This window comes from Anopheles coluzzii, chromosome 2 (assembly GCF_943734685.1).
Source record: "Anopheles coluzzii chromosome 2, AcolN3, whole genome shotgun sequence".
NCBI lineage: Eukaryota > Metazoa > Arthropoda > Insecta > Diptera > Culicidae > Anopheles > Anopheles coluzzii.
This window is the reverse complement of record NC_064670.1, coordinates 82,114,825-82,128,340: the sequence shown is the minus strand read 5'-3', so window position 1 is coordinate 82,128,340 and position 13,516 is coordinate 82,114,825. Positions and strand designations below refer to the sequence as shown.

The 13,516-nt window shown below is 40.5% G+C and overlaps 1 protein-coding gene across 7 annotated transcripts in view; it reads right to left on the bottom strand.

Moving 5' to 3' along the window:
- Positions 1-13,516, bottom strand: part of LOC120948168 (Down syndrome cell adhesion molecule-like protein Dscam2) — a 92,914-nt gene that overhangs the window by 9,423 nt on the left and 69,975 nt on the right. For all 7 annotated transcript variants that reach the window (XM_040364227.2, XM_040364222.2, XM_040364224.2 and 4 more), the window contains exons 11-13: positions 3,190-3,309; positions 2,616-2,789; positions 76-2,439 (exon numbers count right to left, since the gene is read on the bottom strand). In XM_040364227.2, coding sequence (XP_040220161.1) covers positions 76-2,439; positions 2,616-2,789; positions 3,190-3,309 — 2,658 coding nt within the window. The remainder of the gene's footprint in view (positions 1-75; positions 2,440-2,615; positions 2,790-3,189; positions 3,310-13,516) is intronic.

Sequence of the window (13,516 nt, the reverse complement as noted above, 5' to 3'; positions counted from 1 at the left end):
TGGAATGAATAGATGACGCGATAGTTTAGTAATTTGCATCTGAGTTATACGCTCCATTACGTCCGTTAGCAATACCTCCGTCTTTTGTGAGCGTCCAGAACGTATACTCGGCATTGGTCGAACCGGCTACATTGTGCGCCTCCATCTTGAGCCGGTACATCGTGGATGGCAACAGTCCGGAAAGGGTGAAGCGTCGCTGCGGCTTGAGCGCATTCGATACCAGATGCCACTCGTCATCCAGCCCTGTCGATACGGATCGGTACTGCAGCACGAAGTACATAATGGGACAACCGTTGTCCGGCCACCCATTCAGTCGTAGCACCACGGACGTTGAATTTGGCGCTATCAGTACGGAGTCGGGTGGAATGCCCGGAGGTTGCCCTTGAGTTTTGACGTTTAGTGTGGTGCTGGCGGAGGACGATCCGATCTTGTTGTGTGCCACCAGGTATACCTGATAGGTACTGCCACAGAACAGGCCCTTCAGATCATGGCTGGATGCATGGCGCGACAGTTGCATCTCCTCGAGATTTCCGTGTACTCGCCGGTAATGGAGCGAGAACGCCGTGATCGGTGCGTTGCCCGTCGATCCAATCTTCCAGTGCAGTAGAATGCTGCTGGAAGTCGCACTGGTGACGTACAGTACCGGCGGCCCGGGAGGAACTTGTACTAGCAGATTGTGCGTGAGCCGATCCGTACCGATACCATTGTCAACCTGGCAGGTGTAATTACCGGTGTCGCTTGTTTGCAACATTGTCACGATAATCTCGCCTGAATCGAGCAGCTGAATGTTATGTTGCGTACCGGGACGTAGCAATGTGTCACCCTTGAACCACTCGCGCCTCGGTTGTCCCACTGCCATGCAATTTAGGGAGGCGGACGATTTCCACGGTCGAATGGTGAGCCCACCGAATGAGACGATCTTTGCCGGTACGCGGTTCGACGTGAGCTGTGAAACGACGCGTGAGCTTTTACCCTCACCGACCCGGGTGGAAGCGGACACCCAGAACTGGTACTCGGTGTGGCTTTGCAGCTGCTTCGCTTCGAAGTGGTGCTGGTGCGCTTGAAGGTTTCGCTTGTCGTTGTTCAGCTCCTCCCTTCCGTTAACAGCCCGCATGTAGAGGTTGTACTTGGTTATGATGCCATTTGGGTCTCGCGGTGGAAGCCACGACACGTACAGCGACGATGGTGAGCTGATGGCAATTTTGATATCGGCCGGTGCCTCGGGCGCATCTTCGTCGGTGTGACAGAAGGAGGGTGGAGAGATCACACCGTCACCCATGCGCGTGTACGCCAACACTTGAATGCTGTAGTTGGAGAACTTGCGCAGGTTGGACAGGTGTATCGTTAAGGAGGTGGTCTTGCGCGTCTCCATCTCGCCACTGCTGATCGCATCTTCGGTAGCACACTCGTAGAACACCTTGTACCCCTGCAGAAGCCCGTTCGTGTGGTGCGCTTGCGGTGGCTGCCAAGACACCTGGATCGATGTGGAGCTCTGCGCCATACAGCGAATGTCTTCCGGCGGTTTGCTTGGAACGTCTTCCATCGTTTGTGCGGTGACCGGTTCGGACAGAGGTCCCGGTCCGACTTGATTGAACGCTTGCGCAACTATCGTGTACCGCGTGTACTTGGCCAAATTACCCAGCAGTAACTCTCCAGTGCCATCCTCCCCATCGCCCGAGATAGAGGTGAAGTTGTAACTGTTTGTCGTGGCATGCATCGAACGGTAACCGATGTTGTAGCCCTGTATTTCACCGTGCCGCAGCTCGTACGATGGTGGCATCCAGGTGATCAGTATCTCGGTGGAGGAAATTGGTCGAGCGCCGAGATTGAGCGGTGGTCCGGCCGGTCGTTGCGGATCGGTTTTAATGAACAATTCCTGACTCGGCGAGCTCCGACCAGCTGGACCCTCGGCAATTATTCTGAACACATAGTTGGTCGCTGGTTTTAGGTTCTCGATGATAGTTGAATAGGCGGGCGGATCAGATATCTCGATGTACTGCCACTGTCGGTCAATCTCGCGATACTCAACGATGTACTTGGAAACTTCTGCCGCGTCACCACCGCGCGGCTGCCACTTTAGGTTCACCACTCTGCTCGAAACCGTAGCGGCCTCAAGCGAGGACGGTGGTTGGGGTGGCTCTTGTACCTGTAGCTGAACCAGCTGCTGATCTCGCCCGTACAGATTGCTGGCCTGGCAGAAGTATGCTCCACTGTCGCTGCTATCTACGTTCGATATTTGCACCTCGGCCGAGATGCCCTCCGGCGTAGCGTCTTGCTTAATCGAGACGCGATAATTCGTGGATGGGTTGAGCTCGTGTTTTCCATTGCGCAGCCAAACAACATTTATCGGTTTGTCACCCTTCACCTCACACTGCATGATGGCTGTGTCGCCCTTCTTCACCGTGACCATCTTGGATTGTCCAGCAAAGTAGGGAGAGGCTGTGAAATGGTGAAAGTGGCTGAATGCATTTACGTGCGATGGAAGTGTTTCTTCATTATCTAATTGATTATGTGACGTGAGATTTGTTGTCTACTATCATATGTAAATAGCATCGTTTATCGCGTGTGAAAATAAAGCGTATCCATACTTACAAACGTGTATGGTCAATACTCACAGTTCACTTTAAGCTGTATAACTTTCCCGATTCCGGTACCAATGCCGTTGTTTGCCTGGCAAAGGTAAAATCCTTCTCTGTCTTCCTTGACGTGCTGCAGCAATAGCGACCCGTTCGCCAGTAGCTTCGTGTACGGTCGCTCCCGCACCTCTTCGTAGTCACCGGATTTACTTCCTTCAGGCGTTGGAAAATAAGTCACGCGGGTGTACAAAGCACAAGGGACGGAGGGCGTGTGCAAAATAAACACAGATTACGGGTGGACGGAAGAGTGAAATTGAGTTATAATGAGTTCCCGGTGTATTTTGCCCCTTCCTTTTCAGTACTAAGCTGCCCCAGTGTAGCCGAAATGTTCTCGCCCTGGGTAGTTCTTTTCTTGGGAAACGGGAAAAGTGATGTTGATGGAAGTGATTTACGAGCAGGAAAGAAAGTGTGGGGACCTTTTCGGCTGTGTTAACAAGGCATTTGGGTAAAAGGTGGAAGAAAAATGAAACCGTAGAGGAGGTGCCCTTTCCACTGCAGGCACTGGGACTGGGAAGGGAAGAAAAAATCCACTCGATCGTCCCAAATCACTCACCTGTTGCTTTCTTCCAAAGAATCGTCGGTACCGGTACTCCTTGAGCCTGGCAGTGAAGCATAATGTGACGGTTCCGTTCGACACTCACGTCCGTCGGCTCGACTACCCAACGGGGTGGAACTGGGCGGTAGGAACGTCGGAGAATGCGGAGTGATTTTATCCGTTCCATTGAGTTCGGGTTGAGTTCGGGGTGTATGGCCGACGAAGGAGCCGACACAATTCAAACGTGATTCAAACCCAGTTTCGCCGTCCGAGTTTCAAGGTAAACGTCCGGGGTAAAAAATAACACAAGCGAACAATCCCCCATTGGAACGAGAAAAAAAGGGAAGAGAAACACAGCCGGTACCAGCGAGGTGATGCCGGCAAGTGGCGGAAAGAAAAGTTTATCGTTAGTCGAGGGCGAACAAGATAAAAGTTCTTGCCGAAGCAAAAGTTTTTCGTGGATTTTCGATCATGTTTTGCTTGGTCAAATGGTGCAGTGGTGGGAGGCTGGTACGGGGTAGTAAGGTGGTTACAGGCAAGAAGACAGGCAGGCAGGCAGGAACAGTAGCAATCTGGGAGATGGTAAAAGGGTTTAAGGAATGGTTTGCTTTGGCTTTTGCGTTGCGAAATGGTAGTGATATATTTTGTTTAATTTTCGTACAGCAACATAGCAACTATATTTTTGGGGGAAGATTTGTGCAGGTGCGGTGTGGGTGCAATAAATGGCGTTCTCCTATGTTTGTCTGGTTCTAGCGAGTGTGTGGCATATCGAAGCGAAAAAGAAACTCATAAACACACAACAAGTTTCTGAAGATGGGTCCGGATAAGCAAAACAGAAATAAACCAATCCAAACTTTCCTTGCTCAAGTATTATGACATATTCGAAGCAAAGCTACAAGTGTAGTCGTTTGTTTCCTCTTGATCGGTTTGACATCTGTTTATTTTTTTTCAACCGTCTAGCCATAAAAGCCCCGGTGAAAGTTTTCGGGCCGCACAGGGGGCAGAAAGTTATTCTTTACGGTATTATCACTGCATGGGGATACCATCATAGTGATAGGGTAGTATTTTATCCATTGCTATTGTATAGATTTCTGTAATGGACCTAGGGACGGGTAATTTTAAACCCCATTTTTTTGATGATTGATAAAATTTGTTAGCAAATGACGAATCATAAAAAAAATAAATTTATTTTATTCGTTAGATTTTAAATTGTATAAGATATATTTCACATTCCTATTTTTATCATAAAATTTACCAGAAAATGTCAACATAAAGAGACGCACAATTTAATTAATGAGCATGTTTTTTAAGAAAACAGGAAGCCTTCGGTCAACCATGAGGATTCCTTCTTTTGTACGATTCTGTACCTTAAAGTCACTTCTATGATTTAGTGCTTTACTATATACAGTTACGGCAATTGACTTCTGCAGATATATGGCACAATTGCGTGCAATATCCTGCAGAATGCTCTGTATTGGTAAATGGATATTGTCGGAAATTTGTATGATGCACATGAAAGTTGTAAGTAGTAATAAGTTGTGAAGTCATACATATTCATATAACATCTTTAGAATTAAGCTACACACACATGATTGAACTTGCAAAAAAAGGAAAGAAAAGTTTGTTGTGAGTTGTTCTAACAATGCGACCATAATTCATTGTTTTGTAATTCAAGCTATAAATTTTTTACATTAGCTATAAAAATATATGTCATGTAATAAAAATTGTCATTCTTTTGCTAATTATGATAGTTGAATACGATACAAAAAGATCATTTAATTTTATTTGATTTAATTTGAATAGCCTATATTTTTATATAGGAATAGCCTATAAACGGACTGGCAGACGACGGCGTGAGACCGTGAGCGGTTTCGGACACTCCTGAGGCAGGCCAAGACCGCAAAGCGGTTGTAGCGCCGGATAAGTAAGTAAGTAAGCCTATATTTTTAATGTAATTTTGATGTTGCAATCAATGCAACCGGATCAGTATCATGGTACAGTCCTCAACTCGGACGGCTTAACATGTCCGTCATGGATTCAGGTCCGGAATGCGAGACACAGTCCTAATATTGATAATCTATAAGTCAATTAAAGCCAAGCCAACTGGCAGACTTTCACCAGCAACGGTTGTTGTACCAAATAAGAAGAACCAATGCAATTATGCTGTGGTGTTATTCGACTCATTATAATTATTTTTATAACGTAATCTGATAAACAGTCCTTGCCTCCGTACAACTGTTCGCATGAGTTACACACAAACTACTTGTAGGCAAAATATCAGTTCGGTTCAGCACCAGCGCTTTAAGTGTTTAATAGTTAAAATATGGTAAACTCGTAACCAAAATGATTTTACAATCTTAAAGCATATGTTTATTTTAAAATACATATTTCATAAATGAAATAAATTCTTAGTTTCGATGGATGCTTACAATTTCATCAATTTGTTTGGTGTGTAGAAAAAAATGTCAACCCTATTCAATGAGCATGAACCACCAGGCGGCTCCATTAACAAGCACAAATTCATAGGTTTGTATCTAGTGTATTTTCCGCTTTGTAACACAAAATAACAGTGTTTTAAACATATAAAGAAATTTCACAACGAAAATATGAATTCAAAACATGGTTGTTTATTCCTATTGTAACTCATGAGTTATGATAAAATATTTAATTTTAGTTTTTATTACAATTTATTATAAATATCAATAATCAATGTTAATAGCAACTATCAATACACCAATGGATGTGCTGTTAATTTTTGTTTAGGCAGCATGCGATTAGCAAAGCGAAATTAACAGTTCGTATCGATTGAAATGAAAAAAAAAAAATTTGGTAGTAAAGTTAACAAGATAAAAAATACCCATTGAAATTAATTGAGATGCCAGTTTTTTAATAATATCTGCTCATGTACGGTGCACGATATATTGATGAACATCAATATGTATGCAGTTTGAAAAATAAATATCTCACAAACGAACGTTGACTAACCACTAACTACAGGCAGCAGCAAATTTACCCTTCATATATTGTGGTTTTGCTGCAAGCTTCCGTTTACGTGCATTGGAATGATCTCGTTTCACTCATCACGTACAGGCAAACAAAGCGTGAAAATCATGAAAGAAAGCCAAACAAAACCGGCAAATGATACACCGGAACGCCTCAATGCATTTGAACGGAGAAATTTGATGCCGGTAATGGTATGCAGAAACGGGTAAGAAAACAACAACATCGAAAAAACCGCTTCTCTGCATTCAATGCATGCTTTCATCTGGACCGGTACGATCGATAACTTTTCATGATGACGTTGCTCGGTGGCACAATTCAAGTGCAGTTGGGCCGAAAGACTGCCCGAGCAGATAAAAAATCAAACAGCAAATTCATGGCTTCATAAGTGCTGGATGGGAGGCGAGCAAAGCCCCATGGTGCTGCAAACCATCGGACGGTGATAGTGCACTTTATGGGCCGTGCGTGCTTGCGTGCGTGAATTTTCGATCCATTAGGTAGCACAAATGTTGAAGAAAAAAAATGCAGATACTCAAACGCCCGGCAGAACAACCATCGAAATCGAATGGAAAGGGGTATAGAATAGGCGGTAATACTAGCGAAAGCAAACATACGCTCACACCGGTGCGCGTTTTGTGAACGGCTAATGCCTGGCCATATGGAACCATCCCTTAGCCGGAGGTACGGGATTTGTTTTATTAATTTCTGGCTAGTAATGGGAATAATAGCTGAGATTATTGATTGTTATCAATACTTTTTTCGTACCGTTATGTGTTCCGTCAGTGGGTCAACTCGGGGCGTATAAGCCTGCAAAGCGATGCGTTTGTGGTTTTGATGCATGTACAAATCGTGCATGTGAAATGAAATTTATCCCGAAATATGTTGGTGCTATTTTGCTAACGCTGCAAAGCATACACGCGCAAAACCATAATGCTTGGAGCATTCTTTTTTATGTATAATTTGATAATTATACTACAGTTTAGCAGGCGTTAACCAATGTGCTAAATGAAATCAATATGCCATCCGAACAGCGAATGACGAAAGTCTAGCCATGGGGATGCTAATGAATCGCCATTAATAAAGAGCTATCGGGCTTTCGAGCGAATGTGGACGCATCCGAACCAAGTTCAGGGAATAAATAATCGATTTCATTTTGCTCTTCACTCCCAGCATTGCGTGTGGTGTGATTTTTTGTTCTATTAGCCGATAATTAATACTTGCCTGATTGAATTTCAAAATAAATAAATGCTCATTAACCAAGCTGCGCGGTGTGTTCCGAGAGCAAAAACAAAAGCTCAGTTCCAATCAAACGTTTGAGGAGTAAATGAAAGAATGAAGAGAAGAAAAAAAAATCAAATCCTCGATATGTTTGCTCTTTCGCGAGATTAAATATGCATCAAAAGTAGTCGAAACACGTGATGAATTATTACTCCATACATCATTTGAACCACCATTTACTGCAGCACCGTGTGCATACACAATTCTTCCTTTCTACAGGGTTTATTTTAAATTTTCAAAGGTCGCATTGCAAAGCCAAATGGCAAGAATGGGTAGCTGAGATTGTAGGAAAATTCTGGAAAACTATTAAGTATGACAAAAAATGATGTGGAAAATAAATTAACCCACAGCAATGGTTGAATTTTATGCCATGGTCGTCAATTTAATGGGAAGAAAAAAAAAGTAATATTTGCGAACGACCCAGCGAGTAGCGAAAACTTCAAACATAAGTGAAAATAATGTAAATACATAAACTAAGTGCCGGGGATAATTCTCATTAGGGAAAAGGGAAAGAGAGAATAGCAAAAGCCTGGGATTGATTGTCGTTGCAGTAATTCGATACTAGGTGCATGGGTGAAATTAGGTGAAACAGAGGACACTGTGCTCTACAATCAACGGATGGACATTTTTCCTTTTAATTTTTACGACAAAAGTATAGTTTTCATACATGAAGAGTACATTAAAGCAAGGTAAAAATTAAATGTAACTTGTAATTTTCGTTAAACTAGTGTTACATGACCTACAAATTAGATACAAAATATGGTACTTTATGTTATTATACACTGAGTTAAATTGTGAACCTATTGATCAGAGGGTATTTATGTTTTGCATTGACATTTTCATCAGAATACTATACTTTTGCCGGAAATCAGGCCAGGGGTGCATTTACATGACAAACAGTAGAATATATATGTAGTGAAAAAATGTGCATAAATGTAAGAAAGGTGGAAAGATTGGGATAGATCAAGTACATACACAGGCTGTGAAAATAGGAACAGATAGAAAGAGTGTAACAGAGAAAGAGACAGAAATGTTGTGAGAGTATGTGTGTGTTTGTGTATGTGTAAGAGAGGGACAGCTGTGAACAGAGAGTATTAAGGAATGAATAGAAATAATGTGACACGGTAGCGTGCTTTTTTGCGGTTCTATATATGCACGGTTCTGATCAGCGGCGGTTGCATCGGTTAAAGCGAATAAACAGGCGCTCCGGATGTATAGTGGTTTACGATTTTTGTTGTTGTCCCTACGTTCTACCCTATTTTTGGTCGTTTTTGCCCCTCAATGCTCGTCGGTCTGCAAAGATGGGTCGACGAGATTTATGTCACCCGCTTTGGTTTTGCAATTTTTATTTCGCTATTAATTTCAGGAAACGATTGCAACCGAAAAAAGCGAATACCTCTGCGAAAACTCATCGTCAGTCAGAGCGAATACGAACACTGTAAAATAAATCCCGCTGCTAAAAACGGCGAGCGAAAATTTCGACCAATTGCTGAGTAGAGGATAAAAAATAGAATGATATTTCTCGTACATTTTCCGATGTTGCGGCTTCCTTCTCTTAGGCATTTCCCCCGGCGAGCGAATGTGGTCTCCAATTTAGCGGTTGCTACGTGGATGATTAAAAGCCGCCTATTTGCTGGGCTGGCAGTACGCCTGTGCTTTTACTGATGCCGCCGTGCGACAGTACCAGCGAGGAGGATCAGGATCATCTTTCCCTTACGTTCATTTGCGCTATGGCATGCAGTTTTTAAATTTATGCACTACGTCATCCGGTGTCGTGGAGGGGAAACCCCCGGTGATTTGCGGATGCCGGTATGCCGGATGGATTCATTAGAGGTTGTGTCATTATAATGACATCGCCAGCTTTGCTTGCGGCGACGGAAATAATGGAGTAACCTTCTTTCTCTCTCCCCTTTCTGCTCCTTAATCACCACAATCAGTCAGGTAGAAATGGTGCGGGTCGGTGACCGATGCGGCATAACGTATCTTTTTAAGGGATTAAATCCAGTGACGGTGTGTAAGAAATAACTTTTACATCGTTCCTTGATGACGGCTATGCACACATCGTCACATATTACCACGGCGGGCCGACGACTATTCACTCTAATACCGATGCAACCGTAACCGAATCAAAGCGGTGTAAGTTAATGTAAGCGGCACGCGGTGCAATTGAGAGAACTGGTAGGGTTTGTGCTACGACGGTCCCCTGGGAGTGTTGCTCTCCGAGGACATACATCGGATGCTTGGAGTTACGTTGTGGGTGATATATATTTTTTTAAGTCTATACTTTTGCGGCTGCCGTGACTCCTTCTTGACAACTACGTGGGCGAGGGTGCGTCAACACACTGAGGCGTAAGGTGGGAAAGCATGTGGGAGGAGTGCGAGGAGGCGTGCGGTGGCTGGATCGGATACCGAACCTGAATTTGGTTGGAATTCGTATTTGCTGATATTGCTGAGCGTATTCGCGGTTCACAGGACAAAGAGTGTGAAAAAAGAAATCACATAAACACACGCAGGCACAGACACAGAGAATACAATGCGCTTGTAAATGGCTGGTGTGTTGGATGCGTATTTTTGTGGCGTCGATTTGCGAAAACAACCCCTTATGCAAGAAAGAAAAATAATAAATAAAAAAACTAGAAGTCAAAAAGAATTGGCAACATAAAAAGAGGCACACAAACTCACACACATGTGCCCATTTATACGAACACTTCGAAAAGAAGGCGGCCTTGTGGCGGGTAGTGTTGTTAAATTTTCTAATAAAAAAACGACAAAAGGGAATTGCTGTTTTGTAGCACGTTCTTCCTCAAGCGAGTTGTTATTGTTATTTATAATTCAACCATCTTCGGTTGTATTTTTTGTGCCATATTTATTTGTAAATCGTCATGGTTTTTGCCGCTGGACAATGCAGAAAAATGTAACACCAAAAACCGAATGAAACAAAAAAAAACGTAAAGCAGTTGTCGCATCGCGGTTTTTGCAAAATGTGGCATTGCAAAGTTTGTTCAAAATGTGAAACAACATTCTTTTGGACTAGCTTGGTGCACATTACTGAACGAATGCTTTGTTCCAGTATTAGCCTTTTTTATCAAGAGTTTTCTCGCAGACAACATTATTGCCAAAAAAAAACTTTAACTATTGTTTACTTACATTACTCTGATTGTCGAAATGGTATGAGAAATAGTAATGGAATTAGAGATTGCTAAAAAAACAATGCAGTGCCTAATATAACTATAGCAATCTGATTTTGCCAAAATTTTGTTTAATATTGCTCAATAAGGTCTAATAAAATGTATTTATATTTTACAGCAAAGTGAATGAAAGCGTACTATTAAGACATCGTATTCGATTATTTTTCTCAGATCGCATAAACTAATGCGAAAGGTATTCAACGAGGGTTTATTTAAAAGTTATGCGATTTTTTTTTATAAATTTTTAAACATATGATAAAATAGTATAGTCTAATATGAACCCATAATTTTATCACAATAATAATAATCATAAAATAAGCAATACGGCAAAGCCGTCCCTACTGAATAAAAAAATAATAATCATAATTAAAACACATTTTTTATCTACAAGAAATAGTAAAATACGACAAAAATTGTTCAAAAACCAATTCTTTTTATAATTTAAAGAAAATGCCATGTTACCATGCATCATAATTCAATGATTATATATTTATTCAAACCAAATTAGTTAAAAAAAAAAAATCTCATATTTTTAACTCTGCTTCTTTTTGCGTATATAGGCTTTCCAGGCATAATTATACCATATAACCGGAAGGCTTAGCTTGCGGGGGACTGGCAATATCATTATCAATTATCAATAAATAATTTTAGTATTTTTGATTTCAAGAGATAGTCATATAAAACAAAGACTAAATTTTCATTTTCATCGTTACGTTGAGTAAACCTTACCAGACACATATTTTAAATTAAAAAAAAACATAACAGGTTACTTATATTATGCACCGTGTAACAAAACATTTAATTAATTCATCTTGTAACAGCTGCTATTTTAAGCAATATTTATTAAACGCACAAACAAGGAAAGATAATCAAACGTAGATAAATTTAAGACTGAAGTGATGACAGTGTTGTTGTAATGGCTGTGTTCTAATACTACGAATATAGTGGTTGTATAATGTGACTTTAGAAATGGTGAAAATATTCGTCACCTTTATCAATTTCTATAAATAAATAGTAAACGTAAAGAATATAAAACACTAAAAAGGGTTGTCAACTAAAGAGAAAAAATGAATATAGAATCTGGAACGTTTGTGTAATAGTTTAATTGAGTTTGTTATTGTTATAACATCTGAAGAGCTGTTTTCGGTCACGAAATGCCGTATCCAAAAATTACGCCATCAAAGTATTTTTGATTCTATACAAATTCCATCCAAGCATCATTTCCAGCCAGTTAGCGATGGATGCATCGAATTGTAGCGATTTGAATAGTACATGTTTATCTCGGAATATAAGGATTAATGTTTATTTTTTTACACGGTGCGGAGTAAGGCAGAGCATACTGTATTGAAAAGCTGCACACATCAGTTGAAATGAAACGTTAAGCGTAGTTACAATAGCATTGTGCAAAGTTGCATGAGGCGTGTTTAATATTAGTTACTCAATGGAAGAGGGTCTAACACCAGGTGCCTGGAAATTGTTGGAATGGTGAAGCCAATAACACACAAATTTCAAGGAGCAGACGTGATATTGCGTGGATAAAAACATTCAGCGTTTAAGTGCTTTAAACAAATGCATATCGGGTGGTTAGGTAGTACGGCTATACAGTGTGGTGGATGCTAATATTTATTACAAAAAAGGATAGCGCTCGTGAGTTTGGGTTTGCGGAGGCCTTCTGTTCCATATTCTAAAACAAACATATAAACCAATGCTAGAAAAAAAGCATTTTTTTAGCAAAAGGCTTTTGTTACCGATAATAATCAAAAAAATGTGCATAGGTGCATTTAATTTTACGTAAACAAAACCAGCAAAGTAAAAAATTATAATATAAAAATCGTTTAATTGTTTAAATTATGGCAAACAAATATTCGAACAAAATTCAATTTTTTTGAGGCTGTATTGAGCTTTACAAAAAGGATTTTATAAATATTGTCTATTGTTGTGTTAGAACACAGCATTACAGTGTGTAAGTGTCCGTTGATGTGTGCCGAGAATTTAAACTAACTTAGAAAAAATGTGTTGCTTTCTTGCCATTGAAATGAATTATCTGTGTAACTGAATACAGGTGTACGAAAATGAAATCAGTGCGTTAAAGTAAATAAAAAAAATCATCCTCAATTCGTTTTAAAAAGTCTGTAATTAGATATATTTTTAAGCGTAAAGAAATAACAACACATGTCACATGGATCGAATCAAGAAAGTATCGTTGATATAGATATTTCAAATCTTCGTCACTAATACAATATAATGACACATTATTTTTAGTGAGCAAAGTGTTTCATTGTTCTATCGTAACATTTTTCATAGAAATTTATGTAACAAGTACTAAATACTTCGCAAAAAAATTATTGGTACAAATATTAATGGTTTCTAGAAATATAAGGAAACTGTCCTTATCCTTTTGATTTTGTTAGCATAAAAATACTTTTAATTTGCCAATACTGTAAAAAAGATTGATTGTTGTGTAACCTAAACATATTTAAGACACATGATATTTGAACAGTACAATTGCTGTAAACACTGAAAAATAAAAACAAAAAAAAACATTGGAAGCTCATACCTCTAAAGCGATTAACAACAAAACTAAAACAAAGAGCCGACTATGACGCCTGTGGCCGTCTTGCTTGCTCGAGCAACTAAAGCGTAAAAAGTATTTGTTTGGTGCACAACACAATTACCTGGTGATCGGCCGCAAACCCACTGCGTGCTAAAGCAACTGGGAAAGGACACACAAGTGGTGATTATAAAGGCTTAAAATATATGTTTGCATACATGTTAAATATATTGATGTATCAACTGGTTGAATGCTTACTGTGGAGGTGTGGATATAAAACCAAAATAAATAAAAAATATATGGAGCAGTACATATTGGCGTTGCACGG